This window comes from Diorhabda carinulata, chromosome X (assembly GCF_026250575.1).
Source record: "Diorhabda carinulata isolate Delta chromosome X, icDioCari1.1, whole genome shotgun sequence".
Lineage (NCBI taxonomy): Eukaryota > Metazoa > Arthropoda > Insecta > Coleoptera > Chrysomelidae > Diorhabda > Diorhabda carinulata.
This window is the reverse complement of record NC_079472.1, coordinates 58,552,983-58,579,963: the sequence shown is the minus strand read 5'-3', so window position 1 is coordinate 58,579,963 and position 26,981 is coordinate 58,552,983. Positions and strand designations below refer to the sequence as shown.

Sequence of the window (26,981 nt, the reverse complement as noted above, 5' to 3'; positions counted from 1 at the left end):
TAGGAACGTGGATTACGACCTTTACCTACTCCCCACGTTCAGGGCTCAATATTTTACAATTCAAAAAAATGCACAATCTCTTGCCAATTGAAATCAAATCGATATCATCTTTTCCCGCATTCCGTAATTATTTGAGGGGATATTTACTGGAAAGTGCCTTTTTCTCTGTATACGACTTCTATTCTAATAATATCTAGTTCTGGGCTTGCTGCATACTGGTTTAATATTGATATGGACTTGTATACTAATTATTACCTATAATTTTGTTATTCATTGTGGTTTTCTTCTATATATTGAAGTTTTATTTCATTTGTATCTTTATTTAGTTATTTTTATGTTTGCTTTTTAGTTTTTACAAGTTTTTGTCTACAAATTGTAACAATTTTTTGACATTAAAGCATTTCTCTCTCTCATAAACCTAAAAAAAGGTCTACATACATTTTTTTAGGTAGCATGATGAGACTAGATTAAAATTCCGATATAATTTATTATGAAATTGAAATACATTATACCAAAGATGCATCCTTGTATTAACTACTATTTACTAAACATTTAGAGACATATAATGGACATATTATAGACAATTAAAATGGATGTGGTATACGCAACTTACGTGTGATAATACACCTTGCTGTTGGGAACAATCAAAATACAAAAGAAATGATAAACATGTATTATTTATCATGTAACAATTTTTTTGTTAATTAAATAGACAAGAATTCTATAGTTTTGCGGACTGATGGCTAATAGAAGCGGACATTCATAAAAAATGGTTGATGACATTGAAACATTGACTAACTAAAAAGGAACATGCTTAAATTAGTTTTTGATTTTGATCTCATACAATGTGTTTTATTTGTAATTGTAAATATTTCAAATGCTTAGAAAATTATTTGGCGTATTCTTGTAATAATTAGCGGAAAGTATAGGATTTGATTTAGAAAAAAAACACAAAAAATTTGAAAAAATTGATGAAATCTCTATTGGAATCGATAGAACGATCAGTATAATTTATTGTTTGAATGAATGATTTCATGCAAATATTGGCCGCGGCTCCGCTTTAGATAGCCCATAAGCAAGGTCCAATTTTGACACACTCTCTTCAACATATCGGCCGGTAATTCACGAATAAATGCTTCAATATTGGCGTCAATCGTTGCTGTTTTATTCCTGTAGACATTAGTCTTAACATGGCCCCACAAGAAATAGTCCAAAGGTGTTAAATCACACGATCAAGGCGGCCAATTGACGGGCCCCTGTTCACAAAAGGCGGCTCTCAAAATCACTCGTTATTAAGTGAATGTTTCTAGTTCCAATTGAATGCATACCACGGGGGTAAAAGTCTGTAGTGAAAGAGATTTTTTATCTCAGTATATGCGGCCGTTTTTTGTGATTTCCTTCTTCAACTAAATCAATAATATATACGAGGTATGGTTATTAAATAACGACACAAAATATTTTATCATGGTATTATGTATATTTATTTATTATCACCCCTCTAATCTTATATGGCTCCATGCGAATCTTCCAGTGCAGGAAGTCTGTCAGTTTTTTCAGGATGTGCGAAGCTTTTTCTTTCACAGTTACAGCAGACTCAATTCGTGACCCTTTTGATGCAGATTTGATTCGTCACTCGTTATTATCTTTTCGAATAAGTTTGAATCCTTCTCAATAACATTCAAAGTGTCAATACAAATTCTTGTTGTTCAAATGTGAGGATTTTAGGCACCAATACAATTTTTTTGATGTCAATTTTTTGTCAACTGTCAATGTTTCTAACTTGGAAGGGCTACACGAATGTGAATCCTTCAGTTTTTTCAAGTTTCAAGTGAAATTATACAACAAACGTTGATCATTTTTACGACAAAACAATTAAATACCTTCTATACAAATGAAGGACACGGCTACACTTATTTGTCTACAGACATGGTAGACATTATAGAACACACCCCAAGAAGAAATGCAAGCTTAGTTCATTGGAAAAACATGAAGGATTTTCGATGCCAGTGCCCTCGATGGTACATGGCATAACTAATGTATTTTCGCGGTTTATATAAATTTACAGCACAGAATATCTACTGTATTCTATGTTATTCATTTCCACTTAGTTCTGAGTTCGCAGTTTCCTGTATTTACGATAAAAAACATTTTAGAATTGGGACACAATTTTTTAATAAATAATTATTTAAATAAATTTTCAATGAAACCAAAGAAAATTAGTAGAACAATAGAACAATATTAATACCAGGGATACATAAAATATCACATCACTTTAATAGTAATTATAACATCACGATTGATAAGTGGAGGAACTAAATTTGTGTTGCCGAAATTTACATACTAGTTGACCTTCTTATTGAGTATGTTTTGTTGAAGACAGCATTCAAAAGGGTAAGCTTCAGGCTAAACAGCTGACAGTCGCTAACTTTTTCCATAGAATCCCTAGTCTCGTCACTTAATAGCCACACCTCGTATAGTCAATGTTAATTGGTTTTCCAAGTAGTTGATAATGCTGTGTGTATCCCAAAATATAAAGGTGTTGATTTCATAGGCACATAAATATTTTATGTACATTTTTATTATACAAGTTTAGTACAAGATAATAATTTGTGTTCATTTGAACATTCCTGTTTTTATTTAATTTTTGTTTTGCTGTACCATATCAACGTTGCAATACAGAATTTACCATAATACAGTGGATTTAAAGGTTACCTTACAAGAATTGACGAGTGTATAATGTCTAAAGATCGAATATAACCAGCGGTGTGGATACTGTTGTTAGATGTTATTAGTCACGACAAATGCCGAACTGATTGCAAAGGATTTGTGAGAAGAATTATACAGGGACAAGTCATTAGCACCCAAAGATCGTTTCTCATCGACAAAAGTAGTAGCAACTAAGTCGTTCGTGAAACAAGGCGACAAGTTCTTGAAATGAGATTTGTTTAGAGATAGAAAAGAAAGTTTGGGCTTTGTTTATAGTGACCTTAGATGGTGTCATCTTGAACATCGACAAGATCAACAAGAACTTTATCGACTAACGATAAAATGGGAAGGGAACCTACAGGTTCTAACTAGTATAACCAAGTTAAAAACATTATTATATTATTCTTTTTAAGCAAAGATTATCTTGAATTTCAATTTTGTGATGAATCAGAAATGGAACTGCACATCACCTACTCCAAAGAAACTTTTATTAATAAACCTTCACTAATCCTAGTCCAGTAGCGAATGATCTTAATCTTAGATTCAAAAATCTCTTCCAAGATTATTGGCACCATCTATAGACCATTCACTATATAATATCAATCCATCTACTTTTCACCTTTTCCTGGATTATTTGGGTAAGAAAGAAACTACAACAATAAGAAGACTTCGTATCAACCACACCAAATTTACATAATTTGATCCCAAGATCAACATCAATGAAATATTCAGCTTTACCATAGAGATCAGGAAAGTTTTAGAGTTCCTCAAATCAATCAACCTCTACCGGAGAATATTATTATGTATTGTGACGGTTTTTTAAAATTATCCTCAATGTATATCGTCGAAGTACTAAGTTTCACAGTGTACTTTCCAAGATATGGACAGTTTTATCTTTGTACTGTTTAAAACCAAATAACAGCTACTTTTTTAGTAGCTGTTATTTGTATACCAAGGGCTGAAAGTGCTACTTTGTTGGACGAGTCTGAAATTTGCTAGACGAGCGAAGCGAGCCGAGCAACAGACTAGTCCAACAAAGTAGTAAGCAACATTTTTTATACAACGCTTTAGATCCAAAACTTTTTCAATTACACCGAGGAAAAAAAATAAATAATAGAGAATTATAAACATTTTATTTATAATTTTTTCTGGTGACACCACTTCATAAAGAGCTCGTACTGTTTTTCGTACCTTGCACGAGATTTATCCGGTAACGAATTAAGAACTCTTCATAGCTGATGTTTTCTTTTTCATCATCATTCATTGTTATTCATTAATTGAGACAAAACTTCGGATAAAACAAATAATTTCAGAAAATTTAAAATTTAAGGTTACACAAAATCATCGTGAAATTGTCAAAATTGAAGTGGCTAGAGTCACATTTAAAGAAGTTAAAGCTGTCTACTCCAGAACGTCCGAAAAGTGTTTTGCAGTACCGAACTGTCACTTTCACTACATGGAGCACTCAAAACGCAACTTTCGGTGTGTAAATGAATACAGAACGAACAACTTTCAGATGGCGTCGTCTAAAAAAAGTTTTTTATAGTAGTATAGTTGTCATATATTTAAACTTTTCATTAAAAATCAATATAAACGCACAAGATTTTCTCGGTTACTTCAAATAAAACACACCACATTTTATGTCATATTCAAATACAAGTTATTTTTATTAGAACTTTTATCGACATCTTTGGTAAAGTATATCGCCGGATATAGTCAATTTTATTAGTTCATGTTCCCGTTTCTTAAGAATGGAATAAACTGCATTCGATTTATTTCTCACAATCATTCTTTATGTAAATTGTTATTTAATAAAATATATTTACTCGAATGAGTGGGTTCCCTATTAGTTGACCATGTTACAGTGTATTACTATTTGTTAATAATAAAAGTACCGTTGCAATCACCTGTCAAACATACAATCACTGTTTGATTTACACTCTAATCAAGAGGATCAGTTCTTTACAAATGGAATAAAACTTTGAAATTGCAGTACTTAAATGTTATTTTTACATTCAAATTTTTTAGTAATGAACTCAAGTATATGAAATTGAATTAAATTTTGTTGAGATACAGAACTCGCCCCTACCAAAGAAGTAATAGTCTGGGAGCCTGCTACAGAAATAGTTCCTTTTAAGAGAAAATTAGTAGAATACATCTGAAAGTTGTATAATAAAGCCTAGTGAACGTCAGCTGAGGCTCGGTGGGTGGGATGAGATGGAAAAACTAAACCTTCCAACTAAAAATTTGTAAAATTGTAACTATCCCAATACCTCGAAGAAACAAAATATAATCAGCTGCCCATACTATAGTGTATTACACGCCTCGAACATCTCGGTGGACAAATCGTCAGCTGATACTTTGAAAATTATTCCGTAGGAGTTAAACGGAAGCAACTATTGCATCAGCTGACTAGGTTTTCTTCGGTTCATTGCTATTTTTTTTATATATCAGCTTGCACATTTTTAGCTGGGAGGAAATGACTGAATTTCTTTTTTATTGTCGTGCGTGCGGGAGGCTACTGCCGGTTATTTTACCCACAGAACCGCAGCTGAGGTTCACTAGGCTTTATTATATAACTCTCTGATGTATATCACCAATTATCTTCTGAAAGGAAATGATTAATCAAATTTTCACCTGGCTCCCGGACTATAAGTTAATATAAGTTTCAGTAGAATTTTTATATGTATGCAACATATTGTTGGTTTTTCGTCGATTTAGAGTACATTTATTCAATTCTAAAGGTATGTGACTCAAAGTGGAATTGATATAATAATAAATGATACTAATAAAATGAGAATTCCACCTGTAAAGTAGAAAGGAAAAAATACACTTTTGCTTTTTACGTATTTCTTTGGTAGCTGGCGGATACTACATCTTAACAAATGCATTTTGAGTCCATTCAGAAGGATGATTTGTCAATAGTCTTGAAGAAATTCATGTTTTGGTCCAAATCTTCATATTCTAGAATTTTTTATGTAAAATATTTAGACCTATTGATAAATTACGCTTCATAAAGGGAACTTACTTTTTCATTAAGTTTGTTTGTTCACATTGAACAAAGATTTTTTGATTCATATCTGATTTCATTTGTATTAATACAATAAAACGTGTTATTTATATCGCGTTTCATGAAATATAATGCCCGTAATAAGACATATAAAAGAATTTGTACTCTTCAAATGCTATCCGATGTTGTTCAAAAACGACGAGATCCATACACACTATTAAAAAGGTCTACTTTTACTTTTAATTGATCTTTCAAGTTTTTTCCATTGATCGAAGCAGTGCAGGAAGTCTTCTTTGGTTAGAGCCTTTAGGAACTCTGCCGTTTGTAGCTTTACCGCTCCATCGACTCAAATCGGATTCCTTTAGAAACAAATTTTATCTTCGGAAACAAAAAAAGTCGCACGGTACCAAATCTGGTGAGTACGGCGGGTGTTCGAGCACTGGAGTGCGCTTACTGGCCAAATACTGCTTCACAGATAGCGCGTTATGGATAGGTGCGTTGTCCTGGTGCAAAATCGGGCCGTTTTTTACGAAAAAAAAAATGATCAAAATTGCCGAGAAAAAACATGTTTATTCATTATAATGAACTTAATATTTTGAACGAGCGTCAATTTGTGTATTGGTTATTGAAATCGATGAATTTAATGTTTTTTATAAGAAACAACGAAATTTGAATTGTCTCAATTCTTAACAAATTAATTCTCAGACGAAGTATACATTGGTATTCGAAAGTTTGGAAATATATTAGAGTTAGTACACTTTGCCACAATCCCATTAGGAAAACGATCTTAGGAAACATGTAGTTTTTGTGGGAATAAAGTAAGCCTCAGAAGAAAAATTTTTAATTTGAAGATCTATTATTAAATCTAAGATTCGGAGACCTGAGCACCTGCGAAATCTGATGAAACCTATCTAGGTGAGTTTGTACGAAATATTTTAACAACTATTCTAGGTCAAAATAAGATATAAAAGATTTTTGGAGAACATAACACAATAAAAAATATAAATGTTAAAATACCTAGTGGTACTTACTGAACGAATGAACGATCTAAATCCAGTGAACAATTTTTTTTTTTGAAAACTTTGAGGACAGCGAGGAAGAAGACGATTATAATCTTGAAGGATAGAAGGAATTGGAAGAGATTATTAAGTGTTGAATATTAAGAGCTGATTTTAGCATTGGTAATCTCTTCAAAAGAAAACCTTGGTCTACCATACGTTGTTTATTAACAATGATAATTATGGAAGTTAATCCCAGTATTTTCATAGAACTTTTTTTAACAAAACTTTTATTGATAATTCTCCGGAATTTTCTTTGTCTATACTCGAACGTACAAACTTTTCACTTATTCAAACATTTCTACAGTCCTTTGAACTCTCGCTTCAATGAAATAATTTTGGAAACTTTTAATTAGTAGAGAATTCTTCACAAGATATTCTGTTTATGAGAAACTTTATACGAAGTTAATTTTAAAAACATGTATTCTGTTTGTATCAACATTCTATTCAAACCATTTCAATGTCTAAATTAAGTCTAAATTAAAAACTGAAAGTATCTCTGTCGATAAAATTAATTGAGATAAATAAATGAAATTTCAGTTGTTGGATATAAAATTTTGAGACCTTTTCATAATATTGTGTATGACTAATTGGTCTACGTGCCGATTTCAATAATTATTACCGAAATGTCAGTCATATATATATATAAAAAATAAATAACACAGTTTAATTACGAAAACAAATATGAATGATTAATTTTTTGGTTAATTTCTACAGGGTGGGGAATGAAAAATTGTCTTAGATAAAAATTTTTATATATTCTGTATATTATGTCATAGTTTTTGCAAATTCACTGTCACATTATTTGAGATATGATGTCATCCGATAAGATTTTAAGCCAATCACATTGTATTAATAATATTTTTTGAGAAATTAGAAATTATGATATTCCGAATTTAGTTATGAATAGTTTGATGGCTCTCTGATTTACGAATTATGATTCAACATCAAACTCAACGGTAGGTTTAAATATTTATTTAATAAAAAATGAAAACCTTTGGCTACCTGTATAATTTGGCAATTACAGCATTCAAGTTAGGTTAGGTTCAGGTAATGTCTAACCCTAGACCCTCTAACTCAGCATCATGAAGTGCAGAAAGCAAATTTCTTCTGATAGATGATTAATACGATTGGAGAGTAATCGAATTAATTCTGGTATTAAAATCTTGTGAAAGTTGTGAATATCTATCACCATTGAATATAAAAAGGACGATTCTTAAACTTGACTTTCCGTTTGCCGTTGTCGTTGACGTTTGCTGTTAGAAAATTAAAAACATTGAAATACATGAAAGACCATTAATAGTTGCCGTTTGACGTCGCCGTCTGCCGTTACTGACTTTCAACATCAAACAAAATTCTGTCATAGCAACTTTCGTAGTAATAAAAAAGAGACCATCACATCCGTTTGCTTTTGTCACGTGATCTTGCTTAATGTTTCCAATAAAAAAATCTCGTCGTCATTTTCCATAATATGAAAACAAAAAGCAAGACACATGTCAAAAAGTATATCAAAATTTCTTAAGTTAACGTCAGCAGCGTTTATGAATAGGGTCAATAAACGTCAAACGGCAAACGTCCCACGCGAACGGCAACGGTAAACGGAAAGTCAGGCTCATGAATCGGCCTTAACTATAATAAAAAATGATCCAAATGATCTGCTTTTTTGAATATTGTCTATGGTATTCTTCCACCCAATGCGGATTATTATCCGACCAATACCAGCAATTTTTTATCCGTTCATCAGAAAATATAATGTTCCTCATTAATGTATTAAACAGTTTCAACTATAATTGTTTCATAAAACTGTAATCGTTTATCAGGACCATCTTAATTTAATGCTTGGGTTGATTGCACTTTATAAGAATGAAATTTATTTTTTTAAGTATACTTCTAATCTCACTAATATCGTTATTTATTGCAAGCTTTGATAATGAATTTGTAGGTACACTCAAGGACTTTAACTCGGAATCAGATAACCTATGAGAGTTTCGAGATATGGCAACACTGATATGAATATTATGAATACGTTAAAAAACATGTTGTCATGTAAATGCTATTTGAGTTATTCTCAGATACTTGAAACTATCATTTTGGTAAATAACGGAGTTCAATCATTTTCCTGCGATGATTTTTTATGATTTTCGATGTGGATTAAACAACAGCAGTGTGCCCATCAACTTGCTTCGACTTTTGGTGATGAAGCACCATCTCGAGTCACCGTGTTTTGCTGGTTTTGGTTCTCAAAAAGATGGGCTATACCCTCGGGCCCCAGGTCCAAGAGGGCCCCATCATTTGGAACTCATTCTGTATTTTTTGATGTGTTGATACCACAAATCTAACGTATTGATATTGTTTTGTGAATTTTTCCGGGTTTTCGAATTCCTTAATGGGGCCCCGTCATTATTTTAGCCCCGGGCCTTATAAATCTTAATCCGGCCCTGACTGCGATAATAACTTGGATATTAATATTATTAGTTACTACTGAATTTGATGTTTTTTATCAGAGATCAACTTTGTATAGTGAAATCTAACCTAACCTGACCTTACCTAACCTAGTCTGTTATGGAACAAGGTTTGTAATAACGAAATCAATTTTTTTTGTGTTTGGACTATGGCTTCGACATCTTGAACTACAATGCTGCAACATCCTGAGTTTGTTCATAAATAACTAAGCATGTTGTATTGGAGAATATGTTTGCATAGACGAAAAATTAGTTGGATTCAGAGGTCGTTGCGAAATTCGTGTGCAAATATATTATTAATAATTATGAAAAATTAATGGATACGGGGTAATGGACTTAAAATATTGATCCTTGACGTCATCTCAAACAATACGATATAAAAACATTTTATTTTAGAGAGTCATGATTTAGCTACATATTCGTTGTCTTGCTAGTTTTTCCCGACCCTGTATAACACATTGTTGAAGGAATAACCCTTTTTATACATAATAGACTTGGTTGTACCAGCGACCACTTCGATACCTGGTAAAAATAATTTTTGTCGTGTTGTCTCAATTAGAACAATCAAAACATTTAACAGGAGACAAAAAACTAATGTTAAATTATATTAATTACATGTACCTGCACATTTCATTATTAAAAGTATATGCCATAAGATTTTTTTCATTATTTATCTTGTAGTAAATGTTTGTTCAAAATAAATATAGATAGAATTGGATGGATTGTTTTTATGTCTGACTCTCATAGAGGACGCTAGTTACACGGTTCGTACCAAGTAGTATTGAACATAACTTTTTCAATATTAGAAAATTTCAAGTGAACTTAAGCGTCATTTAATTCTAAAAAGGTACTTTTGATATAACTCGATACTGTCTACCGTTTTCGGAATATTTGGATTTAAAAGTTTTTTTATCCTGGAGACGGGATTATCTTTTTTTGAAACACCTTGTAGAAAAAGAATTATACCGAAAATACATAAAAAAATCATTAAAAACATGGAATATTTAGGCTTGGTTTTACACGACAATCTATTAGGATTAGATAGGCTAATGAATGAACAATTAATCGATAAATATGAAAGTTTTAATGCGTTATGTCACATTTTCGATTTCGATGACAAAATTGTTGAAATAACATATGGAATTGCTTACGCACTTACCTCATTTACCATATTTTGTCCCACTTTTACCTGTTAACATACCTGAAAAAAATATATTTGCCACGAATAATGTGGTAAAGGTCGGAAAATAAATCAAAATAAGCAATCGAATTTTTCAATACAAAATGGATTACAAAAAATCTTTAGACAAAGAAATGTTATTCAATATAGAAGATAGAATTGGATGACAAAGATATAGTATTTACGAATAATTACGTCCAGTAAACTTAATGTCAAAATGAGATTAAGTTTTGGTTTTGAGTTATAGACCAATAAATGTTTCGAACTGTAACTGTGAAGCAAGTTAATTTTAAAACACTTACCAAAGATAATGGAGATGAGAAAGAAAACATAGAAGCAAGTTAACTGGAGGAAGCAATCAATCTTGATCAATAAACAAGATACTAATCTTCAAAAACATACCCCAAAAAACTAAGCTGTATCTATATCGAACAGTTATCAGATTTTACGCAAGCGAAAATAAATAAAATGGGACTAAAATACATTAGATATATGGAAGAAGTAATTACTTAAGAAGATATTAGGAGAGAAAAAGATCTGAAAGACTAGGATAACTGAGATACTTAGGAAGAATGCAGGAATCAAGAATAACAGAGAAAAAAAAAAGAATACCCAAAAATGGTGTATGGGGGCGCGAGGAGATCTAATGGAGAGGATTTTGGGGACTGGAAGGCAAAGAAAGGACGAAAATTATTACCATGCTGTGAACCTGGATAAATATTTAAACATGATTTTCAAATTTCACTTGAAAATAGTGTGGCCGATTCGTAGCCTTATTAATTATTGTGTGCAACCAAGGTTTCATTTTTTTTGCCACAATTGTGGCCGTCTACACTCACGATCTTAACAATTACCACTTGTCGCGCGTTGTAGTCAGTTTCTTAACAAGGATGAGATGAAGCTCAAAGTGCTATATATATATTGGATGCATCTGTTTATTTGGAGAAAAACTGTGAAAATTCAAAACCTTGAAGGCAAATTCTTCCACAATCAGTTTCTAATTTGTTAAATTTGTACAGTGGAGTGTTAGAAAAGAGAGTTAGAAAAGAGGTTGGAGGTTGTGAGAATATGACATGTACGATTTGAGAATAGTTGAATCATTTACCAGTTGAAACATTCCAATCCTGGTACCACAATTATTATAATCTATTTCTGAGGAACATAGAGATAATTCAGTGAATGATGATTACCAATTTTCATTGCAAGAAGTGGAAAAAATGCAACCATGCAATTAATAAGATATTCTCAATAAATCTTGGTATGAAAATACAAACGAATAGCGATTCAGAATATTGAAAGCCGCCGAAGCATTTATCCGAGAAAATATTTAATCTATACCGATTGATAATGATAATTACCATTTATTTTTGGGAGCAAGTAATTTTGAAAAATCTGCTTCCACCTTTTAAAACTTGTATCGGGTCTATTATCAAGTTGAAATGTGGCTAGGCGATGAGCTGAATCGAGAAAAATGGGGTTGAAAAGTAGCAGATAATTATTTGGAACCAAATGTTCCCAGACCAGCACAGGACTAAAACGTGGAGATCCTTTATCCACTACGATATACATAGTACGTGGAATCGGTTTGAACAAAACAAGGACACTAAAAACAAGATCAATGCAGCTACTGGCATACAATGTAGATAATCCTTTGAATATCGCAAAATGAGCTTAAGGAAACTTGCAGAGACTTCATAGAAATGGCAGAGACAGAAGATAAATCGAAGCACTTGATAATGACAATACCACAAAGAAGAAAAGAGCAATGAGCAGTTTATCAATACTTCTGAACGAACAAAAGACAATGAGCTTAGAGCAAGTTCAAAGTTATATATATCTTGGTGTGGTTATCAAGGACGAAGGTGACGATGGAGAAAATATGGAAATAATAAGACAAGAAGTGAGCTACGGAGGCGAAGCGTGAGTTCTTAATAAAGCCGAGATATAGAAGTTAGATATATGGGAAAGAAAAATACTCAGGAGGCGAAAGGAAGGATAATTATGGCCCAGAAGAGCAAATAATGAAATAAGGAATCTATTTGGAGAAGCAGAACTAAGTAAAATGATAGGAACCAAAAGAATAGAGTGGCTGGGCCAGATTTTAGAGCAACAAAAAAATGATGGGCATAGAACAAGGAGGAACAAGAAAAAAAGTACGCAGAAGTGCGATTGCAAGTCGGGTTATAAAAAGAATTGTGGCTGTCAAAAAGTGGGATTATTTTCTCCAGTATGCATCACTTATTGGGGTCAAACTTGATCCAATATTGAATCAAATACAACAGATGAAAATATTAATGATATTAATGAAGAGAAAATTGATGCATCACATTTCTTACAACAGCGTACAGAAATGTTGCAAGATGAAGAAAGTGAATACGAAGAAGAAATAGTTGTTGAAGTAGAACTAGACAATCATCTATTACAATAAAATTTAGAAGTGATTAGAAATTCTACTGTGATCATTAGTGATTAGTAACATTCTTTCAATCCTTAGGATTCGATCTGATCTGGGAGAATCGCGTAAGAAAATACGTAGATTATCTCATAAGGTAGAGTAGGAATTTTTATTAAAAGCGCGATATCTCAAGAACGGTGAGCCGTACGAAAAAAAGTGCTGGAACAATTTTTGTAGTGAATTGTATGATCCACTATTATCGTGATGAAGCTTACTGTTTTGAAGGAAAATGGAGAAAACTTTAATTTCGTACGAAAGTAGGATTGATGAAGATTTTTGACATTTCATTTATATTGGTGTATTTAGCCTGAGCTCTATGTAAATTTTGGCTATGTTATAGGCTTATTTGTGACTATTTTTTGACCGGATTATATATATATATATATATATATATATATATATATATATATATATATATATAGATCTGTTTTTCCTGGAATTGTGAAGATATCAAAAATTCATTTTGACTATTTGAAAATTTTCATAAACCTCGACATGAAATGCACAGCAATACAAACAATACAAACACAATCGAATCGTCGAATCATCCTCGGGATTCTTATGGATAATAGTTGTGAAGTAGTTACTGCTTTCTTAAAACTTTGAAACAAACTCATTCTTAGTAAAATGAATATAAAAGCATTCAAGCCAACGCAAGTGTAAAATAATGGTCAAAATATTAGTAAACAGAAATTATTTTATTTAAGGAAATAATTATAAAAATAAATCCTTAAAAATATGCAGGTACAGTGATAATGAAGAAAAAATAATATAACAAATTTAGTAAAATTATAGAAATCACTTTACCCTTTTCCACTGGCACTTAATATAAATCCTCATATTTCTAATTAGTTCTATACAGCCTGTGCATTAATATTTGTTTCTTAGAATTATTGAAATTATCACTAATTTACACAGATTTATACAGGTCATAGTAACTATTTAACAAAGAGAGGTTACTTATAAACAATTATCTCATTAAAGCGTTCCTTTCAATTCAATTACTTTCGAAAAGTTTCAACTTTTAGTTCAGAAACTTTTCAATTTTTAGATTTTAATCAATTCAGGATAACAGAAGTTATATAATATGTATCAAATTACTTCAACTTTTAGACCTTTTTTTCTTGATAAATCGTCTTGAATCTTCTGATTGAAAATTAGTTATTAAAAAAGGTGTAAATATTGAGGTGGGGCGTCATAAAAACTGGGGGTCCATAATTGTAAGCAGCGGACGATGGTTTCGATAGTGAAGAACTGAAATGTCTAGTGTCCTAAAATTTGACTAATAGATTGCACCAATCGCTTTACTTTATGATTAATACAGTTAACAAAATAAGCAATGCATTGAATTTCCACAATTATGCGATGAAAATGAAGAAGACTTCCAACGATTACTTTTACATATCGAAGTACGCTGATTGTCGAAAGGTTAATATTTATCAAGATTTGATTCACTTTTTGATTCAGTTTTAAAGTTTTTAAAGTAAAAATCCTAATTTCAAAGAAAACCTAATCAATTTTAATAGATTTGGTCAAAAAATTTAATGACCTCAACAAAGGGACAGTTTTAATATAATAAAAATAAAGAGTGTCATTTCAGCTTTTCTGGAAAGGGAAATATTGGTCGACGATAATTTTCAGTTTTCAATCTTTTCGTAGATAAAATGCCTTAATGAAGATGATCAGACATACGTTCAACATTTGATGTATTTAAAATCAAATTTTAAGATATTTTGACGATGGAATTACCACAATGGATCATTAATCCATTTGATGAAAGGGAAGTGGAGATGTGATATTACAAGATGAGCTACTTAAGCTTAGCTCTAATGAGGAGCTGAAAAATTTTGGCTGCAAGTAGAGATACCCTACAAATATCCTGGACTGTGGGGAATTATGCAACAGCTTCTGATCGCGTTTCCCTCGTCATATATCCTCGAAACAAGTTATAGTGTCGTTAAAACGTATTTACAAAAAAAAGAGGGAAAGATTGATCATTACAGAAAGGGGAGATTCGCGGTTATTCCTTATAAAAATCAAGTCAAATATTGATAATTTGCTGTCAAACATATCCCTCTCATTAAAATTATATTTTGTTTTGTAATTACTACTGTAGAAATTAGGGGTTATCCATATATTACGTCACAGGTTTGTGGGGAGGGAGAGTTATCACCGAAATGTGTGACAAGAGCCGGGGGGGTCAAAAGTTTTATGATATCATAAATTAAAACTAAAACGCGAAATTTAGATGTGAATGAAAAACTATAAAAATCTAATTTGTTAATTGTTTATCTGAAATTTAATAAAAATATAATTAGGAAATGGTTTTATCTCGTTTATTTTTGAATACATGCATGAATCTAAAAAAAATGTGACGTCACATCTGAAGGAGTATAAAAATGTGACAAAGGACTTGGGGAGGGGTTTGAAAGCACTAAAATTCTTGTGACGTAATTTATAGATGATTCCTTAAGATAGTCACACACTTGTTATCATTGAAAGGAGCGTTCGCAACGAACGGATCGGATTTATTTTGACACCTGCGCACGCAGGTACTTAAGCTCCAGAAATTACCGATTTCGAAGTCTCCAGTCGTGAGTGTGATTGGCTGTGGAAGTCTCATGCGTTTGGTTTTTGACTTCGTTTATTATGAAAATTTGGATTTTTGTGAAATTTACAGTATGGATATTGAAGAAATCATAATAGTTTCTTGCTTGCTGGCATAAGAAGAAGAGAAAGAGCATAAGCTGGCCAGAAAGTCCTCAATTTTGGTTCAACAAATCAATCAGAAGAGACACACATTATCCCCTAATCTGATTGATGATGATTCCAGATTTTTTCAATACTTCTACGGAGAGAAGAATTTTAATTATATTACGACTGTTATAACAATTAATAGTGTGATAATTTAGGTTAGGTTAGGTTTCTAATAGCTTATACAAATAACCTTTTGCAATTTCCTGGAGCAGTTCTGTTCTGGACAAATAACGTTAGATCATTGTAGAGTATTATTGTTAATATACCAAACACATTTTTCACATATTCTACTTTTCTATATGGGTGCCCCGAAGGTCAAAAAACAGGTGTGATTGTGAGTATGGATGTTTTGTAGATGATTAATAGATTACGATGTATTAGAAACCTTAAATATCTTCTCAATTTCCAAAACTTTCTGGTCTTTGACGTGTAAAGACATTTTGTGGTCATAAGAATATACCATTGATATTTATAATAACAAATATAGATAGAAGATACATTTGGATACAACTGCTACTGAATTGATATCATATTTTCTATCTTGTTGATTTTCGGTAATTTACTCCAAATTATCAATGAAATCTTGTATTCATCAATGGAAATAACATGGAGAGAGCCAATAAATTTAGATACTTTGGATGTATGTTAAAAGAAAAATGGGATTGCGACGGGGAAGTTAAAACTCGGATAGCAATTGCAAAAACAGCTTTTACAAAGTTTGATAAGTTAAGAAAAAATGTTATATTTGGCCCGATGGTGTGGTTATGGAAATGTGGTTGTTACGCAGACTTCTGCGGATCCCAAGGACCGAGCATATGATGCGGTAAATGAACAACGAAAAGTATCTTATTTGGGACACATCCTGGAGGACCGAGATATTCAACTTTCAAGCTTATTTTGACGAGAAAGGAGAGGCGTAAATAACATTCCTGGCATTTAGGGTGCCTTCAGATAAGAGATTAAAAGTTTTGGACAAGAGAACAGCTACAAGCTGCAAAGTTTATGGTACTTAAAGAAGAAGAATGTAGCTGCGGGAGGTACAGCAACATTTTGAAAGGTTTGGAACCAATGCTTTAAAGGAACGTTTCAATGAATGTATTAAAAAAATATGCGTCGCAGCGCAGTCAATCTCCCCTCCTTATTACATATTAGACTATCCCATTATGAAGTACTAAATACGAAAAGTACAAAGAGGGAATTCTATCATCACATATTTATTCAATAAGTTTTTTTAGTTTGATTGTTCGTATGTATACAAGTATTTCATAATAGTACAGCTGTTACTAATATTATATGATTCAGGTTGAAACTATGTACAATTTACATATAAATAATATATATAAAGATGAATATATTGATAATTTTATAAGCTCAGACATTATGTGATCGATATTGTGAAATAAAATTTACATTTATAAAGGTAACGTTTCTGTTTATTAAATAAGATTTTGTTCTGAATACACTGTTCAAATCATTACTACACCAACACTCACAATTACACTGTCTAACGCGCGTTTCGATAACCAAGTTATCGTCTTCAGAGACGGTTATCGTAACGCGAGTTAGACAGTGTAATTGTGAGTGTTGATGTAGTGCTAGAAATAAATAGTGTGTTCAATATGAATATCACCAACGGTTCCAGAACTTCCAATTTGATAGATTTTGTTGATATTATTGTAAAGCAAATGTTATTACTGAAGACTAAACATTCTACGACAATATTTTCTTGAATTGTATACAAGATTCTATGATAGCTGAAACACTGATAAAAATTTCTCGTACAAACCGTTATTCGTATTCAAAATCCATTTTGAATCTGACAAAACTGGTCAGATCAGATGCTTAGAAAGTAAAATAACTAAAAAATTGACAATTTTTCAGGAGAGATTTGAAACTGAATATTTTTCGTGAAAATAAATGAAAATTATCTTTTACAATGGCGTCCATGGCATGTGATCACTTTGGAAAACCATTTACAAAACCCATCATTAATTATTATCCAGAATTGTACTTAATATAACAAGCGAATATAATTACAGTAAAATTAAATACGAAGATGATTTTGTTGCTTAAAAGTTTTATTTGTAACTTAAAAACTGGAGTTGAAGTTACATAAGAATTTTTGATGAAAGTTGGTCAAGTAGAAACTTCTGTATGCCTTGATTGATAAGAGGATTCCAGTAGGAAGACTGCTCAATCAAGAGTTTTTTGATTCATTTATTCTCAAATTATTTTTGCGAGTAATAATAAAACATATAAGATTGTGATAAGATTATATTTAAGAGATGTTGGAGTATCATTGACAAGAGATCATTTGGAGCAAAGTTCTTACTGAACAAATGATCCCAGAACTGTAATACAAAGGAGACAAGATGTTGCTGAAACAGGAGAAACCTCTATAGATGGAGATTTCTAACCAGGGATCAGAAAAAAATGTTTCTTTTGTAAAGAAGATTCAAAAACAAAATAATCTATACTGAAATGTATCATTTTATTCACCTTCATGTTTTTTTATTTGCAAATATTTAAACAATAAGTTTCTGGTTCGGTTTATTTAAATAATTTTTTTAATATAACGTTTGTCGTTAGAAATGTGTATTTTTTTCATTAACCCATGAATATTTTTTTTAAAAACACCATATATTGTGATCTGTGACCTAGAGGCGCCCGGCCCGCAGGGTTGTTGTTGCATTAAATACTTGTCACAGGCAATTCTTTGTAACTAGAGGTATTTTTTGCATAATTGGGGCAAGGGTAAATGTCTATTTTGACAGTATAACTATTGAAAAAGGTACATTATTTCGAGCACCCTAAACAGATTGTTCAAAAGCTTAATTTTGAAATTTCGGAGTACAAATCTGTCATTAATTTGTCACTAATAATTGAAAATCCTGTTTGACACACAATTTAATATAAAAATTTAAATAAAGTCATCCATTTTATCGACTTCAAGTAACTATTATCTATCTAAAATTTTGAATTTTGATCTTTGAAGGTAAAGTATTTGATAAACATAATCCAAAACAATTTAGTTAGTTTGATTATTTGTAAAAAATATTTCTGATAGCAGTGTCGTTTACAATGTTAATTGTTTTAACATATGTTGTAGAACAGAACAAATATGGAAGAATATTTCTGAAATTAATTATAAATAACGTTTTTAAATGTTAAATGTTATAAATAAGAAGCTTAGGTCTAAACACCCATAATTTTGCTTATTCTGTACGGCCGAGAAACGTAATTAAATGTAAATATTTTATTCCACAATTCAACATTCCAAAAATCAGTCACACATTGGCTGGACTAAAGAAGAAGTGTTCGTTGACTAGTAGGACACATCCCTTAAATAGTTTGGATCACGTCCCGTTGAAAAAATTTGCTTGGGTTACGGGATTGGCTGTACTGGCTTGAGAGGTGTCCACTTCCTTTTTTTATTTTCATTTTTTATTGTTATTCTATTTTAGGATCAGTCTGTCTGCCTAGATCACTTCCATTTCGGAAAGAGTGAGACGGCAAGTGGAAATAATAACACCGCTGTCGCTCGATGCTGATTGGACGCTGTAATGATCATCCGTATCGCTTTGGGTACTAGTATAACCAATCACGTCCACCTCATCTATAACAAAAATAAAATCTTTCAATACAGTTCTTTCATTTATTGAATCAAGACAAAAAATAATGCAGAATTAGACTCTATACGATGTTACAATAAAGATACTCCTTAGATTAGATTAACCTTTTAAATCAGAGGTGTCAAACTCAATTTTGCAAAGGGCCATATATTAAATTTTGAATTGGTAGATGGGCCAGATTGAGAATAGAAACAAATGAACTGAATTATTATATTATATTGTTGTAAATTTTTCTTTCAAATTATTGTCCGATTGAAGATCTAACAACTCCATTTCCAAATGAACTGGTGCTTGTCAAGCTTCAAAATTGAATGGATTATTGAAAATTGGGAATTTCATTGCATTAATTTTGTGAAAGTCTTCAAAACGATTGTTGAAATCCGTAATCAAATTTTGCAGAAGTTGAGAATATTCATCAAATTTTTTATGGTTCACTGTGCCCCAAAAGATTCTAAATGGGGGAAATGGTCCGAAGTTTGATTTTTTTAATTTTTCTAGTTTTATTTATTGAAATCAGAACTTATATTTAAGTTTATTTTCTAAATTATACATTCAAACATTATAAATTTTCATTGGATTATTTGAAGGCCAGGGGCAGTTCATGCCCAATGGTTAATGATCCGTAATTTTTACAGAGACAACCTGTAAAATCTAAAAATAGAAAAAATAAGTTTTTCTATAAGTTTCTCGATAAAATTTATAATTTAGGAGAGATGTGGACTTTTAGATCGTTGTACATGCCAAAGAAATCTTTCGCCATAAAGAGACATTCTGAAGAAAATAATCATAAATTGTAATTATTTCGTGAAAATACTTACAGTATACAATACAACAGCTATTATTGAACTGCATACTGTCAGACATCGTGTTACTTACAAGGAGAAAATTGAAGTGTGAAAATATCTAGTTGGTTAGCCTACAACTTATCAAATAAAAACGAATAAATGTTCGAAGTTTGTACTTTGTACTTTTACATACTTCCGGAGTCTTCGGCTGGAAGGATGCTTATTTGACAGTAGCCGACTAGATGAAAAATAATTATTAATCTCATTCAAGTATTTCCTTATGCCAGAAAATACGGTCTCTGATATTATGTAGTATTCGAAACGGAATTGTTATAAATGGTTCAAAAACATAGAAACGAAAAAGCTATAAATGATAAAATTTGATTGACGGCTGCCAGCACTTCACTTTATAACGTCCGGATTGTATTATATCTTTCGCCGAGTATCTTCAACAATATTCAGCTAACTAACTAGTTAGCTGTCTAATTACAGCTTGTTCTGTAGAGTAAGCCACCCACTTCCATAATTTCCACTACAGTAAGTTTTGACCGTCTGATGACGTGCGGCTGTGTACCTATCACAATATTAAAGACTATAATGGAATCTTCTCCATATTGGATCTGATAGAATATGTTATTTCAACATTAGAAATCATAAGATTGTTATTGAGATATTGGAGGAAAAAGTGACAATATTAAATAAAAATTCCATTACTATGGTAAATAATTATTAAAATTTGGCACAAATATTTTATATCAAACAATTAATCACACACTTCCATTATTCTGAAATGTAATTTATTATGAGGGATATTTGAGAATTTTTTAGCTTCTTTCAGAATGAGAAAAGAGAAAGTAGAATGGTTCTAACTTTGATTAATTATTTGGAAAAAGAAATGGATATTAAAGAAAATGGACCAGAAGAATAATTTATAATCCCGTATTTACTGAAAGTTCGCAGCAATAGCGAAGACAAGAAAGAGCGCGTGTGATAACAAATGACTCACTAAAAAGTTTGAGAGATGAAAGAAAGTGCCTGTCCAGTGAAAGATACTATCAAAAAGGACCAACAACATAAGACAAACAGACTCTTTTTCGTTTATTTGTACAAAGAAAAAAACCGATTGCGAAATTTACGAGACACATATATTTTCTTAGATTTCGTCTTCAATTTGTAGAATACTACTACAGCTCAGTTATAAGGGATTATTACGACGTGTTAGTTTGTATGATATAAAACAAAATTTAGTTATTTCTTTGATTCAACATCTAAATGTATATATGCGCCATGACGGATACCCGTTTCAAATGGATTCCTGTGTGAATGTGAATGAATTTATTTTATTAAATCCTCTCTAACTAGCGTTTGACAGAATTATTTCCAACGAAATTTCTCTTAAATAATGCCTAATTAATGAAGTCAGGTGATCTTTGATATTGTACAACTATGAAGCTGCTTATCATATTACGTAAAATGAGTCGACATTCGTTGAAATCATTGCATACAAAGTGTTCCGGAACTTGATGCATAAAATTCGGGAGTGATTAGATGACGTGACAAAAAACTCATATTTAAGTATATTTTCTAAATTATATATTCGAATATTATGAATTTTTATCGGATGATCTGAAGTCCAGGGGCGGCTCATGCCCAATGGTAACTTTTACAGGGACAATCTGTAGCAAAAATTAATTTTTCAATCAATTTTTCAACAAAAACGTACTCTTGGTTTAACTCGATAAAATTTTTGGCTTAGGAGATATATAGATTTTTTAATCGTTGTACATGGGAAACCGTTCGGGACAAAGAGAAATTCTGATGAAAATTATCATCAATTGTAATTATTTATTGAAAAGACTAACAGAAGGTATTAAAACACAATCAAACATTTCTTGGAGAACTAATAAATAAATACTTCATAATATCAGAAATCATATTTTCTTGTATAAGGAAAAACTTAATAATTATTTTTCATCTAGACGGCTACTGTCAAATAAGCAAAGTGCAAAGTACCCACTTCGAACATTTATTATATCTTTTTTTGTTTTTATTTGATAAGTTGTAGGCTACCCAAATAAATTTTTTCATACTTCAATTTTCTCCTTATCTAAGTAACACGACGTTTGACAGTATGCAGTCCAATAATGTTTGTTGTATTGTATACTGTAAGTATTTTCAATAAACAATTACAATTTATGATTATTTTCTTCAGAATGTCTCTTTATGGCGGACGATTTCTTTGGCATGTACAACGATCTAAAAGTCCACATATCTCCTAAATTATAAATTTTATGGAGTTAAAAGAAGAGTTCCCTTTTGTTAAGAAACTTATTTTTTTCTATCTTTAGATTGTACAGATTGTCCCTGTAAAAGTTACGGATTGTGCCAAATTTTAATAATTATTTACCATAGTAATGGAATTTTTATTTAATATTGTCACTTTTTCCTCCAATATCTCAATAACAATCTTATGATTTCTAATGTTGAAATAACATATTCTATCAGATCCAATATGGAGAAAATTCCATTATAGTCTTTAATATTGTGATAGGTACACAGCCGCACGTCATCAGACGGTCAAAACTTACTGTAGTGGAAATTATGGAAGATGGTGGGTGGCTTACTCTACAGAACAAGCTGTAATTAGACAGCTAACTAGTTAGTTAGCTGAATATTGTTGAAGATACTCGGCGAAAGATATAATACAATCCGGACGTTATAAAGTGAAGTGCTGGCAGCCGTCAATCAAATTTTATCATTTATAGCTTTTTCGTTTCTATGTTTTTGAACCATTTATAACAATTCCGTTTCGAATACTACATAATATCAGAGACCGTATTTTCTGGCATAAGGAAATACTTGAATGAGATTAATAATTATTTTTCATCTAGTCGGCTACTGTCAAATAAGCATCCTTCCAGCCGAAGACTCCGGAAGTATGTAAAAGTACAAAGTACAAACTTCGAACATTTATTCGTTTTTATTTGATAAGTTGTAGGCTAACCAACTAGATTTTTTCACACTTCAATTTTCTCCTTGTGTAAGTAACACGATGTCTGACAGTATGCAGTTCAATAATGTTTGTTGTATTGTATACTGTAAGTATTTTCACGAAATAATTACAATTTATGATTATTTTCTTCAGAATGTCTCTTTATGGCGAAAGATTTCTTTGGCATGTACAACGATCTAAAAGTCCACATCTCTCCTAAATTATAAATTTTATCGAGTTAAAAGAAGAGTTCCCTTTTGTTAAAAAACTTATTTCTTCTATTTTTAGATTTTACAGGTTGTCTCTGTAAAAATTACGGATCATTAACCATTGGGCATGAACTGCCCCTGGCCTTCAAATAATCCAATGAAAATTTATAATGTTTGAATGTATAATTTAGAAAAACTGATTAAATATAAGTTTTGATTTCGCAACGGTTAGAGGCCTATATCAGAAAATTTTTTTATATCGAAGTATTAATCTCACGCCATCTCCTCCGAATTTTTTGCTTTCAATCTAGGAGCACTCTGTATATTGCGATGATGAATAGGAATCTGAGGAGGACAAGAAACGCTACCTCGTAAGAGAAATTACCGATAATGAAGAAGAAATCTAAGAAAAACTGAAAGCTCAAGCACCGCAGGAAGATTTGCATATAATAAGGCCGCAGTGACTAAATTTCCATTTCCAAATTTTCATAGATACTGTCTATTGTAGAGCCAAAAGAAAACAAAAGAAATAAATGAATAGACTTTCTCAGAAATTATTTAGAAGAAATAATGCAAATAAACCGCCTACCACTCTAAAAATTATATACAAATGAACATCAAACTAGTTCCGCCATTTATAAAAATGGGAAAGACGCCGCCCGAAAAGCACCGCACGAATTCACCAAATTTTTAAAATTTGATAATAGCTGGACAGGGCCGACCTAGGGAACGATTATGCGAACTTGTTCGTAACAATAATATTCAGGTAACTTTTCCTCGGTTTCTCATAATTTTTTCTACGTATTGTTTCATTAAAAATCGAATTTTTCCTACTACAACAGTTTCATTCATAGGAACATAAAAACTAATTAATTTGTCAGAATCATGTGAAATTTTGACTAAAAGCTTGGCAGAAGAAAACAAAGGACTTATCATCACACCGCTGTCGTATTTTAAGGAATTTTTATTCTCTGCATAATTTCATTAATATGGGAGTCCTCAAATATGCGATATTTGGTCTTTCCGATAATTTGATAACAAAATAACGGTTTTTATTTTTATCTTTCAAAGAGTTCTTTACAATCAACATCCATCATAAATATTATCTTTCTTGTTACAGGCTCTTACAAATTATAAGAAACTTTCAACTTGTTTTACATACCAGAAATTGAAAATCGTTGTGTTTTCCATAATTTGAGTCCACCCAAGTTAAATTGGTTGATTCTTACACACTTGACCAACGCAGTATTATATGGCTGCAGAATTGGGAATAGTATTCTTCAAATACTGAATTTTGAGAAGAACTTCATACGCTAGAAAGTTTATATGCTTCTCCTGCAGGGGTATTAAGAGAAAGAAAAAAATTATGGCACCGAATATTCTTTTTCGACGAGACCACCACTGTATTCGGGAGAATAAACGCTCGTTGTGGAGTGTAGGAAGACAGACGAAGACGCGCCAGTTGAAGCAAAGATGTTATGTATCATGTTTTAGGACATGAGAGGAGTAATTGCGCAAAATTATAGCAACCTCCTAAAAAACACGGTGAAAACAAATCAAAGCGACGCTATATTCCAATCAGTAGTGCAATATTGCTGCAAGATAACACCAGACCGTATACAGCTGGATTGGGTTGGAAAGTACTGGAACACCCTTCTTATAGTCCCGATTTGTCGTCAAGCGACTATTACTTATTTGGTTCATTGGAAGAATCACTGGTTACATGACAAGCTCAGAAATTTTCGACAATAATGTATCCGAAAGCTCCTAGACCATCTAACAAAACTGTAAAAAGTTTTTTATAGCAAAATTATGGTTCATATTTACCACTTTCGTTATGATTACTGTTGTAAAATATGACCGTGGCTGGAGAAACCATTAACAGACTTTTTAAGCAAATAAATTATTACAAATGCACTTAAAACAAATTCAAATAGTCGGAGCTATGCAATAACTGATCCGAGAAAAATTACATTCATATAATTTCCGAAAAAAAAAACACAAAAACCTACTTTTTAATAAATAGTAGATATTAATGGAGACGGGGAACTTTGCCAAACAATGGAAGAGACAAATTGTGGAAAACTTCACGTAATTAGACTGTTTGAGACAAAATGCTAAGAAGCCTGCGCTCATAAAGAAATTAATTATGGAAAAAGGTAATGAGATTGGAAAAATGAGAAGAGAGGACAGAAATAATTTTTATTTGGATGAAAGATGGATAAATAAAGAGGAAAAGTTTGATATGATAAACTTTCCGACTTTCCACTCGGTACATTTTCGCTTCGATCAATTACGTTAAAGAAATAATAATAGAGTTCACGGCAACAGCGCACGGATCACTGGTTCGGTGTGCTTAATAAGTTTTGGAACGTTAAAAGAAGCTCAGTCTTATTGTAATTTATTACATCTTAAAAGGAATATATGGAGGCAGTTAGGCCATTTTTGCGCCGAGATTCGCTAGTTTATTTAAATAAAATGCTCGCTTTGCGGTGAAGAAAATTACCAATGATTTTTCTATTCTCTTTTCTCTCAATTCCGAGTTAATTTTAACGAAATATACTAAAAATCATGTTCCACTATTGCCAATTATACAGGATGTCTCTATATTCGACTTCCAACGTTCTAGGGGAAATTCTTTTGGTGAAATTATGCCTAAAGTGTTAAAAAAATAAAACGTTTTTGGTGCTTATCAGGTTGATAAACTACTTGTTCTAACATGAATAGTTGACATCTCGTTTTTGCGTGTAGCAGTGGTTAAGAACCCTCCTTTTTCCACCCTTGAATTTTCTACTATCCTTATAAATTCACAAGGGTACAATATGTTTTACCATGAAATATTGCACCTCGAAAGTAATTTTATAATTGGTGTGTTCAAAATCATAGGGAGAATGAAGAAGTTTCTGAATTAATATTAAAACAATGAAGCAATTTTTACTGAAGAAGGCATGTTTAATTTCCGAAACAGTCATGTATAGGCAGATGCTACTTTTACTTATGCATATTAGCAAAAATTTTCTCAAAGGAAATATTACCAGAATTTCTGGAACAAGTTATACCTCGTTATACCCGACAAAATATGATATTTCAACATAATGGATCTTCTGTACATTTTCCAGCAAATTTACGACTCCATTTAAATTCCACTTATGGACAGAACTGGCTAGGTCCAGGTGGGTCAATTGATTAACCAGCTATGTCTCCGGATCCTACTCCCCTTGATTTTTAATTATGAAGTCGCGAAGATTCAGGGCTTGTGTAAAGGTACAAGGTGGAGCAGTTGCTTTAATTTTTGTGTTTCACGTATTTTGTGTTCAAGATATGTTAATTAAATGTAATATTTTCATTCTGCATGATTTGTTTATATGATTATGAATTTCTGGAAAACCGTTTAGCGTAATAGAAGAAAACGTGTAGTTGAAGAACAAAAATCATTTTGTTTGTTTATTTTGTATATTTCTAAATAATCACAAAAGCGGCTACAAAATGTTTTTCTCGAAAACGGTTGATTTTAGCGTAATCAAATGTTATTGCTTTTTTACTAAAGAATGATAATAAAATTCAAAATTTGAAAAAAATAACATTTTACCCAGTGGGGGAGAATTCAAGGGTGGAAAAAGGAGTCCTTTACCCCTGTTGCACTCCTCTAAAGAAAACTAGATAAAGATCGATGTGATAATCGTCAAAAAGTTTCAATAATAATCGATCACACCATTTGAAATTTTTCGACAAAAA

General features: G+C 31.6%; 1 protein-coding gene across 1 annotated transcript in view; it reads right to left on the bottom strand.

Annotated features, from left to right (window-relative positions):
- Positions 1–13,550: 13,550 nt before the first annotated feature.
- LOC130900790 (max dimerization protein 1-like) overlaps positions 13,551–26,981 on the bottom strand; it is a 302,666-nt gene continuing 289,235 nt past the window's right edge. The window contains exon 6 of the mRNA XM_057811660.1: positions 13,551–19,244. Within this exon, the coding sequence (XP_057667643.1) occupies positions 19,108–19,244 (137 nt within the window). The 3' untranslated portion in view covers positions 13,551–19,107. The remainder of the gene's footprint in view (positions 19,245–26,981) is intronic.